This window comes from Saimiri boliviensis, chromosome 15 (assembly GCF_048565385.1).
Source record: "Saimiri boliviensis isolate mSaiBol1 chromosome 15, mSaiBol1.pri, whole genome shotgun sequence".
NCBI lineage: Eukaryota > Metazoa > Chordata > Mammalia > Primates > Cebidae > Saimiri > Saimiri boliviensis.
Genome location: NC_133463.1, coordinates 92,395,855 through 92,408,715, shown reverse-complemented (window position 1 = coordinate 92,408,715; position 12,861 = coordinate 92,395,855). Strand labels below are relative to the sequence as shown.

At 52.3% G+C, this 12,861-nt stretch overlaps 1 protein-coding gene across 5 annotated transcripts; it reads left to right on the top strand.

The window, feature by feature from the left end:
• The first annotated feature begins 3,266 nt into the window (after window positions 1–3,266).
• COMMD5 (COMM domain containing 5) lies at window positions 3,267–6,603 on the top strand. Of its 5 annotated transcripts, none has more exons than XM_074387328.1 (3): window positions 3,267–3,976; window positions 4,788–4,895; window positions 5,498–6,603. In XM_074387328.1, the coding sequence occupies exon 3, from the start codon at window positions 5,555–5,557 to the stop codon at window positions 6,227–6,229; it is 675 nt and encodes a 224-aa protein (XP_074243429.1). In that variant the 5' UTR covers window positions 3,267–3,976; window positions 4,788–4,895; window positions 5,498–5,554; the 3' UTR covers window positions 6,230–6,603. The 5 variants fall into 5 exon arrangements, with proteins under 5 accessions (XP_074243429.1, XP_010328111.1, XP_074243428.1 ...); XM_074387327.1 differs by lacking the exon at window positions 4,788–4,895 and having other exon boundaries at window positions 3,271–3,604; window positions 3,751–3,976; XM_074387329.1 differs by lacking the exon at window positions 3,267–3,976 and adding an exon at window positions 3,983–4,217.
• The last annotated feature ends 6,258 nt before the right edge of the window (window positions 6,604–12,861 follow it).

Sequence of the window (12,861 nt, the reverse complement as noted above, 5' to 3'; positions counted from 1 at the left end):
AGAGAACAGGCTAAATGCCAGATGCTGACAGCTGCCATTCAACAGGGTTCCCAACATTCACAGAAATCCTCAGCCTTGCAACAAAATCCACCAGAAACCTGTCTGAAGTGCAGCCAACAGTCACTGGACAAAAGCCTACTCTCAAAACCTTGCCCAACTGTGGCATCAAGGAACACTGGATATTGTACTGTGCTCAGCAAAATTCTTCATCCTGCTTCACCACCTCTAACTGAAGACTGATGGGGCCAGGGGCCCGCCTCCCCAACTGCCATCACCACCTCAGAACCCAGGGTAACACTGTCCATCTCTGGTAAGCCCATATCTTTCCTATTGCATACAGGGACTAGTTACTCAGTTTTATTAGAATTTTCTGGACCCCTCCTCAGTTTTTCTATCTCTATTGTGGGAGGTGATGGCAACCCCTCTAGGCACAAACAGACTGGTCCTCTATTATGCAACCTATTCAACACCCACTTCACCCACTCTTTCCTGGTTATTCCTCAGTGCTACCCCTATCTTGGGGCGGGACATACGAAGTAAATTCCAGGCCTCCATACAATTTGCCTCTTGCAATTCTACCCCTTTTATTTGACTCTGCCACCAGATGCTTCCCTCTCCTCCCTCTCATCCTCATTATCCACCGTGTTACCTCCTGTTAATCCTGAAGTCTGGAACATTTTTAAACCCACAATAGCCACACATCACATCCCGGATAAAATAACCTGCCAAAACCACTCCATTTTGCATGATCGGTCTCAATATTCCCTAACCCAGCCAGCCTCAGGGGCCTCAGACCTATTACCTGTAAACTTTACAAGCTGAAATTCTTTTTTTTTTTTTTTTTTTTTTTGAGACAGAGTTTCGCTCGTTACCCAGGCTAGAGTGCAATGGTGCGATCTCGGCTCACCGCAACCTCCGTCTCCTGGGTTCAGGCAATTCTCCTGCCTCAGCCTCCTGAGTAGCTGGGATTACAGACACATGCCACCACGCCCAGCTAATTTTTTGTATTTTTAGTAGAGATGGGGTGTCACCATGTTGACCAGGATGGTCTCGATCTCTTGACCGCGTGATCCACCCGCCTCAGCCTCCCAAAGTGCTGGGATTACAGGCTTGAGCCACCGCGCCCGGCCTACAAGCTGAAATTCTTAAGACTACCGCTTGGTCCAGGATCTCTAAGTTGTTAACCAGGTGGAAATACCAATCCATCCAGTGGTCCCCAACCCACATACCCTACTCTCCTGTATTCCCCCTTCTACCACACACTTCTCTGTATTGAATTTAAAGGATGCCTTTTTCACTATTCCCTTAAATTCAGCTTCCCAAAGTATTTTTGCTTTCAGTTGGTCAGATCCTAATATTCACACCTCCACCCAGTTAACATGGACCATACTCCCATAGGGGTTCCAGGATTGCCCCCACCTATTTGGATGGGCCCTCACCAAGGACCCAGCTGAACTTCCGATGCTCCCAGCACCTTCCTCCAATACATCAATGACTGTAGCCCCTCCCTTAACCTGTCCATCCAACACACTTTTTTTTTCAGATAGAGTTGCTCTGTCACCCAGGCTGGGATGCAGTGGCGCAACCTCAGAAACTCTATACCAATACATTACTATTGCATCTTCCCATACCCTACATGACCTCATGAGCCACCAATCTCTTCTATCCCTTCCACCATCCTACTTACAGCAGGTATACATCTTATTCATAGGAAACCCTCTAATCACCTTCCAGAAATGTAAAGCTCTCAACCCTGCCACCCTCCTCCCTGTAAACACCTCTGACTCTAAGCTCTCTCACTCCTGCCTGGACCTCTTAGACTCCCTCTCCTCCCAATTCCAACACATTTTGGAAGCCCTTTGGCAGGGAACACCTATATGGTTCATTAAGGAAAGATCTTTAAAGAAGCCATGTCCAGCATTTGGTTACCTCATCATTGCCAAAACAAACGCCTAGAATCCAATGCTCTCCCACCCCGTAAGAACAGGCAGAACTACCTCTCGACAGGTAGAACTAGTTGCCCTAACCAGGGCCCTCACCCTAACAAAGGGAAAGAAGGTTAACATTTACACCAATTCCTGGCCGGACATGGAGGCTCATGGAGTTTCGCTTTTGTTGGCCATGCTGGAGTGCAATGGCACGATCTCAACTCACTGCAACCTCTGCCTCCTGGGTTCAAGCAATTCTGCCTTAACCTCCTGAGTAGTTGGGATTACAGGCAGGTGCCACCACGCTCGGCTAATTTTGTATTTTTAGTAGAGACGGGATTTCTCCATGTTGGTCAGGCTGGTCTCAATCTCTCGACCTCAGGTGATCTGCCCTCCTGGGCCTCCTAAAGTGCTGGGATTACAGGCGTGAGCCACCACGGCTGGACTAATATTTCTAACTTTTTTTTTTTTTTTTTGAGACAGAGTGTCGCTCTTGTTACCCAGGCTGGAGTGCAATGGCACGATCTCGGCTCACCGCAACCTCCGCCTCCTGGGTTCAAGCAATTCTCCTGCCTCAGCCTCCTGAGTAGCTGGGACTACAGGCACGCGCCACCATGCCCAGCTAATTTTTTGTATTTTTAGTAGAGACGGGGTTTCACCACGTTGACCAGGATGGTCTCGATCTCTCGACCTCGTGATCTACCACCCGCCTCGGCCTCCCAAAGTGCTGGGATTACAGGCTTGAGCCACCGCACCCGGCCTATATTTCTAACTTTTAAAGACACTGCAAAACTCCTTTCCAATGTTACAATATCATTCTATTCCCACTAGCAATGTAAGAAGGTTTAGTTTTGTTCATATTTCCTTCAACACTTCTTACAATCTTTTTTTTTCTTTTTGAGACTGTGTTTCACTCCTGTTGTCCAGGCTGAAGTGCAATGGTGCGATCTCTGCTCACTGCAGCCTCCGCCTCCCGGGTTCAAGAGATTCTCCTGCCTCAGCCTGCCGACTAGCTGGGATTACAGGCGCCCGCCACCACGCCCCCGCTAATGGTTGTATTTTTAGTAGAGACGGGGTTTCAACAGGTGGCCAGGCTGGTCTCAAACTCATGACCTCAAGTGATCCGCCTGCCTCAGCCTCCCAAAGAGCTGGGATGACAGGCGTGAGCCACCACGCCACGCCACGTCACTTTCATTACAACCCTTCTAATGGTACGAAATGTGGCTTCAACTCGCATTTCTCTAACAGCCCATGATGCTGAACGCTTAACGCACCCGTTGCTCACTTCGTATCTTCCTTGATGTCTTTTCAAATCTTCTGCCCATTTAATGAGGTTCTCTTCTCAGTCTTTTTTTTAAAACAGCTTACTGAGCTATAATTCACATACCATATAATTCACCCATTTTGTATTATTCAATGATTTTGGCATATTATTTTTAACTGTGGTAAAATACACGTTAATAAAAGGTACGGGAGGCCCTTCTCCTGCACTAGGGGCCAACGGAGCAGCCCAAAGCGGAACGGAGTCACCCGCGCTGTGCCACCGACCGGAAGGGACACGGGCAGCTCTCGAAACTCCGGAGGCGCAGACCGTCCACGCGGGGCAGGAGAAGTTCCGGCCGTCCCCCGCCGCCCACCCGGACGCCCACGAAAGCCCGCGAGCGCCACAGGCTCAGGTCGCCGGAACTGGGGTCCCGACCACTGGACGCGTTTCCCGCTTCGCCCTCCTCTGCGCGGGCGGGGAGGGAGACGCCGGCCCAGGCTGCAGTTTGTACCTCAGAAACGGAAACAAAACACCGCCTTCTGTGTCCTTCTTCCTTAGGGAAAAACGCCGCCTAGGACTCGGCCTGGGACCCCGACCACGACCCCCGACCCGCCCGGGCTGGAGGGGACGGGCCCTGCCACGGCCTCGGCTCCGCCCCGCGGGCCGGCGGACCACAGAGGGGCGGCCTTTGCGGCTTTCCTAGAGCGGCCCGGAAGTGTCTCTAGGAGCGCTTCCGGGAACTAGGCCCTCTTTCGGCTGCATCGGCTGGGCTCGCTGGCGCCAGGTGCGAGAGGCGGCTCGGGCCGCGGGGCGCGGGGTGGGGTCGGGTGGAGGCTCCGTCCCCGGGCTAGGGGTGGGGGCCTGGGAAAGGCTGCTTCGCCGCCCTGTCCGGAGAGCTCTCGATCCTGGGGCCTTTTCCGCGGAGGAGCGCCCGCGGATAGGTTGGCCCCAAGCGTGGGGCGGCGGGGGCCGAGCGCCAAGCTTGACCGTGCACCGAGGCCACCGCGCCCCCATCAGCGCCGCGGGTACGGAGTCGGGGTGCGAACCCGGCCTGCCAAGCCGCGTGACCGGAAGGGGCAGCTCGGAGGCCTCCTCCGACGGCCCTTTGGGGTGGGAAGGAGCCCCAGGTGCTGGCGGGGAGGTAAAGGCGGCTGTGGGTGACCATGGACCGCCAGGGAGAACGGGGCGCCTTGAAGCCCCTGGGGAGCTCCCTGGGCTACCCCAGCGCCGTGCAGCGTGGCCTGGCGAGTGCCTTGAGAACGGGAGCTGTGCCCGGCTGAGCTCTGCTCCGGCCCCTGGCGTGCTGAGCTGGGCAGGCGCGTTTCCTCCGGCGTAGCAGGTGCTTGCGCTCTGCGCTGTCCCTTTAGGTGCTGTCGGAACCCTCTTTAGATGCCGCATTTGGCTCCGTGGCCACCCGTTGCTCAGCTCCTCCATCCCGGGGGTTGGGGGCTGTGGTGGACTTCTGAATGACGGGTCTAGGCTCTAGTACTTGACTTTGGCAGTTGTGTTTAAAGCTTTGATTTTTTTTTTCGTTCTTTTTCCTTTGATTTTTTTCCTTTTTCTTTCTTTCTTCCCGTTCTTTTCTTTCGACACAGCATCTTGCTCTCTTGCCCAGGCTGGAGTGCAGTGGCTCGACTTCTGCTCACTGCAACTACGACCTCAAGAGTCGCAGAGCTCAAGGGATCCTGTCCTCAGCCTTCCAGGTAGCTGGGACCACAGACGTGTACCACCATGCCTGGCTAGTTTTTAAACTTTTTGTAAAGATGGGGTCTCGCTGTGATGCCCAGGTTGGTCTCCATCTCCTGGGCTCAAGCAATCTGCTGGCCTCAGCTTCACAAAGTGCTGAGATTTCAGGCTTGAGCCACTGTGCCTGGTCTAGAGCCTTATCTCTCTATCGTAGGATGAGAATGGTAATTCTTGCCCACTGTTGTGAGGATTCAAGGTGAAAGAGTTAAATGGTCTCAGTGTGGTCTGTGGTGTCAGTTGTCATGTCCCTGTGTTCCCTGGACCTTTGGCCTAGTTCATTCTTTCATGTGTTAACTTACTTGAAGAACTTGTGCCCCCCATTTCTCTGCCAGTTCCTGCTTGCCCTTCATGTCTTGGGTATCACTTCCTCCGGAGGCCTCCACTCCTCCTGGGACTGACATGGGCCCCTTTGCCACTTGCTCCCAGGGCCACCTCCCTAGCACTGACTGTCGTTAGTTCGCACTGTCAGCACCCTGACGATGGGGACCGTATCAGCCCTCACCCACTGGCCCAAAGGACATGGGAGTCACTGGTGTTTTCCTCTCCGCCCCCACTCTAGGCATCTGCATCTGGGACCGACCTCCTGGGCTGGCTGATCAAGGAGGAAGCAGCAGCAATGTCTGCTGTGGGGGCTGCAGCTCCTTTCCTGCATCATCCTGGTGACAGTCACAGTGGCCGAGTGAGTTTCTTGGGGGCCCAGCTTCCTCCAGAGGTGACAGCCATGGCCCGGCTACTAGGGGGCCTAGACAGGAGCACGTTCAGGAAGTTGCTGAAGCTTGTGGTCAGCAGCCTGCAGGGGGAGGACTGCCGAGAGGCTGCGCAGCGTGTCGGGGTTAGCGCCGAGCTGCGGGAGGAGCGGCTGGGTGTCCTGCTGGCAGGAATGCACACGCTGCTCCAGCAAGCCCTCCGTCTGCCCCCTACCAGCCTGAAGCCCGATACCTTCAGGGACCAGCTCCAGGAGCTCTGCATCCCCCAAGACCTGGTTGGGGACTTGGCCAGTGTGGTATTTGGGAGCCAGCGGCCCCTCCTTGATTCTGTGGCCCAACAGCAGGGGGCCTGGTTGCCCCATGTTGCTGACTTTCGGTGGCGGGTGGATGTGGCAATCTCCACCAGTGCCCTGGCTCGCTCCCTGCAGCCGAGCGTCCTGATGCAGCTGAAGCTGTCAGATGGGTCAGCATACCGCTTCGAGGCCACCACAGCCAAGTTCCAGGAGCTGCGGTACAGCGTGGCCCTGGTCCTAAAGGAGATGGCAGATCTGGAGAAGAGGTGTGAGCGCAGACTGCAGGACTGAGCCCTCGTTTGACTGGTCCCATTCAGGTCGGGCTTGGACAGGCACCTCAGAAGGTGCCAAAGTGCAGCTGACTCTTTCCAGGACAGCCCTGCCCTTCCCACGAGGCAGGCTCTTCAGTGATTATGTAATTTTCTGTGTAATTAAAAAAGAGAGCTATGCCTTTTTTTTCTTTTTCGGAAGTAAAGTGGCTATAAACAACATGTTTCTCTAGGTGGGTGTTAAACCTCATACCCTCCTCTTCCCTTATATATGTCTTTGCTGCTGGGTGTGGCCATGCGTGGCCAGGTTGAAGCCCTTCAAAGACACCATACAGTTGTGGGGCTGAAGGGAGGGGAAACGTTATAAAATAAACAATAAAAATTAACTGTAACGGCTCATCAGAGGATGATGTGTGATGCAGCAAGTAGAGTGGGGTCTGCGTGATGATGGGGTGACCTTCCTTGAGAGTGTGAATCTGAGCAAGGACTTGAAGGAGCCAGGGGCACAGCGCTCGGAGAGGGCAGCACAGGTGGGGAGGACAGTGCACAGGCGGCCAGTGTGGGGATGCCTAACGCGCTTAAGGCCTGCATCCAAGTAGATCACTGGAGGGAGCTGACATTGGGGAGGGTACCAAGGTCAGGGCCTGAGGGTCTGGTAAGGACTTTGGCTCAATTCTGAGTGAAAGAGGAGCCCTTTTGAGAGTTTTCAGCAGAGGAGAGGCACGATCTAGTGATGGGCTGTTGTGTGGAGGGGCGCAAGGGAGGAGGCTAGAGCCCAGCAGAGGGGCTGTAGCCAGCTTTGCAGCTTGCAGCATAACTACGTTCTCGAAGGGACCTTGGGGCTGCCTGCAGAGCCATTTTCTGTCGCTGGGTTCCGACTGGCTGCCCCCGCCTCCATGGAGTGCTTCTGGACCACGTCTGGTCTGTTCTCTGCCGGGAAACCTGCCCTTGTCTTTGAGTGCCTGGGGTTGCTTGGCTTTGTCTTGGCTGCAGTTTTTGGTTTATCTCCTCCACTAGCCTGGCACTTCTTCCTCATCCCTCCATGGGCAGTTCTAACATATTGGGGTGCAGAGGAATACCTGGGGGCAGGATGAGTCGATTCTGGGAGGGGCCCAGGTGCCCGCTAAGGCACATGCTTGTGAGTGCTGCCATCTGGTCATTCACTTGGCTTTGTCCCACCCTCAGTGAGTTCCAGGTACAACCCTCCTCCCTCTCCCTGAAGGCAGTGTCCCTACCACTGTCATCGGGCCAGGAATATGACCGAACACTTCCTGCATTCTCCATCCCCAGGTGTGCATGTGGCTGGGCTGTGGCAGCTGGGACCATGTTGCCTTTCTCAGTCACCAGCCCCGGCCCTGCAAGGACAGCAGCTTTAGGGACAGCCCCATCTTTCTGCTTCTTCCAGCTGCTTAGCAAAGCCTGTGTGGAGCCCACAGCACAGACCTGCCCTCGGTCCTCAGGCTGAGCTCTTCCTGGCTATCATTGGGAATCTGTTTGCCTCGATTCATTTGTGAACCCTTGGGCCTGTCTCAAGGCAGTACCAGGCAAATCAAGACACAGCCATGAAAAGACACATAGCTTGTGAGACACAGGCAGGGGAGTGGGCCATTCCCAGGACAAATTAATTTGTCTTTTTTTTTTTTTTTTTTTTTAAGAATCTCATGGACTTTAATAACAAATATCTGAAAAGTATTCTTTGGGCTTTGCAAATCAGAGATCACTGATGTCCATAGGAAGAATGTCTTTATTGAAGAGGTGGAATAAACAGTAGGATTTGAGCACTTAATGAACAAAAGAGAGAAAATAGGAAGCGCAGCATGGGGAGGGGGAAACACATAGGGTGGTAGGAGGTTTAAGTAGCTCTCTTTTCAGCTGATTGTTTTTTTTTTTTTTTTAAACCAGAACATTTATTGTGTGACTAATCGGTGAAATTCTTAAGATGAACTGGATGCTGCAACAGCTGCCCTCTTGGGAATGAGGGATAGAGTGGGGCAAGTGCCGGGACAGCAACTGGCCTCAAGGCCACACACAGGGTTTTGGTCATTCCATTGGAGCAAGACGGAACAGGGGGGTTTTAATCAGGGCAGACATGATCCAGTTGGACTTGAGATCCCTACAGCGTGGAGCAGACTTAGAGGCCAGCTGGGTGGCCCTTCTCACACTCTGACTCAGTAGTCAGCCAGCTCTTCCCACAAAGGGCCAGAGAGTAAACATTTTAGATTTTGTGGGCCATGAAGTTTCTGTGAACCTTGCCATGGTGGATTGAAAGCAGTCACACAGTATGTAAACAAATGGGCATGGCTCTGTTCCAATTAATTTGTCTTTTTTTGTTTTTTACTCCCAGTTTATGAGTGGATTTTTTTTTTTTTTTTTTTTTTTAGGTGGAGTTTGGCTCTTGTTGCCCAGGCTGGAGTGCAGTGGCACGATCTCGGCTCACTGCAACTCCGTCTTCCAGGTTCAAGCAATTCTCCTGCCTCAGCCTCCCAAGCAGCTGGGATTATAGGCACGTGCCACCATGCCTGGCTAATTTTTGTATTTTTAGTAGGGACGGGGTTTCATCATGTTGGCCAGGCTGGTCTCAAACTCCTGATCTCAGGTGATCTGCCCACCTCAGCCTCCCAAAGTGTTGGGATTACAGGCGTTGAGCCACCGAGCCCAGCCTCCAATAAGATTTTTTAATGGATATTGAAATTTTCCCTTTGAGACAGGGTCTCCCCCTGTCATCCAGTCTGGAGTGCAGTGGCATGATCATGGCTCACTGTAGTCTCAACCTGAGCTCACAGGTACACCACACCACACCTGGCTAATTTTTGCATTTTTTGTAGAGATGAGGTTTCGCCATGTTGCCCAGGCTAGTCTTGAACTCCTGGGCTCTGGGTCTACCCACCTGAGCCTCCCAAAGTGCCGGTTTTACAGCAACGAGCCACTGCGCCCAGCGATGAAATTTTAATTTCACGTGTCACAAAGAATTTTTTTTCATCTAAAAACCATTCTTAGGCTAGGCATGGTTGGGGCCAATCCCATGAGCCCACTGGACCCCTCCAGTACAGGCACCTGTCCATCGTTGCCAGTGGTCAGTCTCCATTAGAACTGGACTCCAGGGCAGGGGCTGGCCCTGTCCATCTTTGTCCCCGTGGCCTGCACAAGGCCTTGCACAGAGAACAGATGTCTGCATCTGGGAAATTACTCCTTTGCTTTTGTTGGACTTAGTTCTCTGTGGAAACTTCTTGCTTGTGGATTTCCCTCTCTTCTGTGGCACTGTTCTGAGCTCAAAGCCTGGATGCCTCCCCAAATATGTCATTCATTCATTCAGCAAACATTTCTGGGGCTTTGAGTCAAGCTGCATGCACTGGAGACTTGGGGATTTATAAAATGGCCTGGGCCCTGCCCTGGCTCTGCTCCACTTTGTGAAGCTTCTAGAAGGCTCCAAATAGTTTCAATTCAGTGTCATAAATCAAAGATTATTCTAGATAAAAAGCAATTCCAGATCTAGGTTGTAGATTTATTTTAATTAATTTATTGTCTCCAAAACAGAAACCCAAAATGTTTTTATTTGTTTATATATTTTGGAGACAGGGCTTCCATCTGTCACCCAGGCTGGAGAGGGCAGTGGTGCGATCACAGCTCCTTGCAGTCTCCAACTTCTGGGCTCAAGTGATCCTTCCCCGGCCTCCCAAAGTGCTATGATTACAGGCATGAGCCCCTGTGCGTGGCCTGGAAACTCTTCAGATGAGTTTACTATACTGAAGCCCAAATTGCGGTGCACAGTGTGATCAGGTAACAGGATATCCCAGCACCTGCACTACCCTATGAACAATCCCTCTTCCTCTCCACAGAACCACCAGCCTGTGTGCCAGGGGCTACCTGGGTGCTTCCATGTGTTACTCAGATCTCACAGCTGTGCTGTGGCTCGAATTTAAATCATGTGCTCACACCCTTGGCTCTCAGCAAGCCGCCCCATGGATATCATGTCTTTTCCACATCATGCAGCTGTAAGAGGACTTCTCCTCTCCCTCTGTGGCTAATGTCTAACCTGGATTGTTGGACTTTGATTTACTTCTATTGAACTGAGCCAGCTGCCTTATTCTTAGTTGTACTGTGACATTTAGGTGAAGAAACCACCAAGAGCTGAGAGGCTGGTGGGCATAAAGTTATTTTCCAAGTGTGAGGTGGTTTGGCTGGTGAGGTCCACACTGCTGCAGCAGGAAAGCCACCAGAGGTTCTATGAAGACACATGGGCATCACCAAGCCCAAGGAAACTGTGTACACAGTAAAATTTGATTTTAACATAGTTTTTTTTTTTTTTTTTTTTTTTGAGACGGAGTTTCACTCTTGTTACCCAGGCTGGAGTGCAATGGCGCGATCTCGGCTCACCGCAACCTCCGCCTCCTGGGTTCAGGTAATTCTCCTGCCTCAGCCTCCTGAGTAGCTGGGATTACAGGCACGCGCCACCATGCCCAGCTAATCTTTTGTATTTTTAGTAGAGATGGGGTTTCACCATGTTGACCAGGATGGTCTCGATTTCTCGACCTCGTGATCCACCTGCCTCGGCCTCCCAAAGTGCTGGGATTACAGGCTTGAGCCACCGCGCCCGGCTGATACTTTTTTTTTTTTTTTTTTAAGAGAAAGAGTTTTCCTCTGTCACCCAGGCTGGAGTACAGTGGCATGGCGATCTTGCTCACTGCAACTTCCACCTCCCAGGCTCAAGTGATTCTCGTGCCTCAGCTTCCCAAGTAGCTGGGATTACAGGAGCCCATCACCGTGCCCAGCTAATTTTTGTATTTTTAGTAGAGACGGGGGGGTCTCATTATTTTGGTCAGGCTGGTCTCGAACTCCTGACCTCAGGTGATCCATGCACCTTGGCCTCCCAAAATGCTGGGATTACAAGCATGAGCCATCGTACCTGGTCTTTAACATAGTTTTCAAATGTCACAAGTCTTTTATTTTCTCCTCAACTATTCAGAAATATAAAAAGCATTCTTAGCCCTTAGGCCATACAAAACAGGCAGCCAGGCTTTGTGTGGCCTAAGAGCTATACAAATGGTTTGCCAGCCCCTGACCTAGGACCGTGTCAGTCCAGAGATAATCCAGGTGCTAACACAGAATGAAGCTTGTACCCCAGCCCCTTTTTGGCTGGTTGCTGTTAGTGGAAAGAAAACAGCATTATGGTTAGCACGGAATCTGGAATTTTCAGACCATCCACGTGACTCACGCTCCCCTCCCCTCCTTTTGTCCTGATCATGAACCAGGAAGTAGCCAAGAGGAGACGGGGAGAGCCCAGGAGGAGGCAGGGTCAGAATCAGAGTCTTTGTGAGCAGTGTTTTGGAAGGCCAGGAACAGGAGTTGCAGGTGGTGCATGTCCACTGGGTGACTGGGTGCCTTTACTCTTGTCCCATGGTTGGGCGACCCAGAAAGCCTAAAATATTTATGGCCCATTAGAGAAAAAAACCAACCCCTGTGCTAGAGCTGAAGGTGACCAAGGTGACCACTGGGCTAAACACATTACCTGCCAAGACCCTCATCAGCAGCCACGCGGCCCAAGGCAGGGACACTGAACACATACTCTCCACGTGTACAGAAGTTCTGGCATGAGAAGAGGCAGACTTACAGTGGATACACTGATCTCATGGCTGTGGAGAACACCATCACCCTTGCACTCAGAGAGGAGTCCCTGAATGGGCATGTGGGGGAACACCAGTCAGAGCTTCGCCCCTGGAAGCAGCACTGTAGACTGGGAACACACTCACAGCATGTTGAGCTAAGCAGCAGCGGCTGGCGGTCACTCAGACCCACCAAGGAGTCAGATCCCCATCCACAGGCTGTAAAGATGGAAACTCATGTGGACACTGGACTCTGCTGGGTCCCTTGCCACCAGGGGAAGCTCCAGAACCTGCAAACACATGGACCCAACACAACCTGTTTCAATATGATACAAATTCATAAGTTGCTCTTGGGTTAGGCAACTGAGGCTGCAACTTCCCAGTGACCCTGCCATGCTTAACCAGTGTGGCATAACCCAAACCAGCAGTCACAAGCCCTGCTGTGACCTGTGTCCCTCCGGGCCACATGTTTGCATGTGGGAGAAAGGGATCACAAAGTGTCCCTCCATTGGGGATGGCAGCCTTTTGGGCCCAAATATTTCTGTGTAATTACTGGCAGTGGCACCAAAGATCAGTAGGTTCCCCCTGGAACTCCTTCACAGGTGAATGACCAGGACTGTGGGGGTAGGGTTGAGGTCTGCCTGCAGCTGGCCTCATGCCTGTAGATACCAGCCTTAATTAGATGCTGTGTGAAAAAATCAGATGGACATGGTCCCAGCCGGTTAGATTAACCACTGTAACCAACAGAGCAGCAGATTCATGTGAAAATTCCATTTCAGCCAAAAAAATCATCAGGCCCTGCGGATCACTGCAAAAGGTGACCTGCCATCAGCCACACTTCCATGTTCCTGCATGTGCCAAGAACACCGGGTCCTACCATGCTCCACCTGGGCCATGTCTCAAGGTTGTACTGGCAGCAAAAACCTGAGGGGTGAGGTAATGGCCACCCAGCTCCCAACAGAGCAGGCTCACTCCTCACCTCCGGGTTTCTCAGTGGTGCCTGCACCTGCTGGGCCTCTGCGTCATGGGAGTGGTGGGCAAAGAGAACTGATAC

Coding starts and splice junctions, on each gene's coding strand:
- COMMD5 (XM_074387328.1), top strand. CDS start 5,555: ATGTCTGCTGTGGGGGCTGCAGCTCCTTTCCTGCATCATCCTGGTGAC.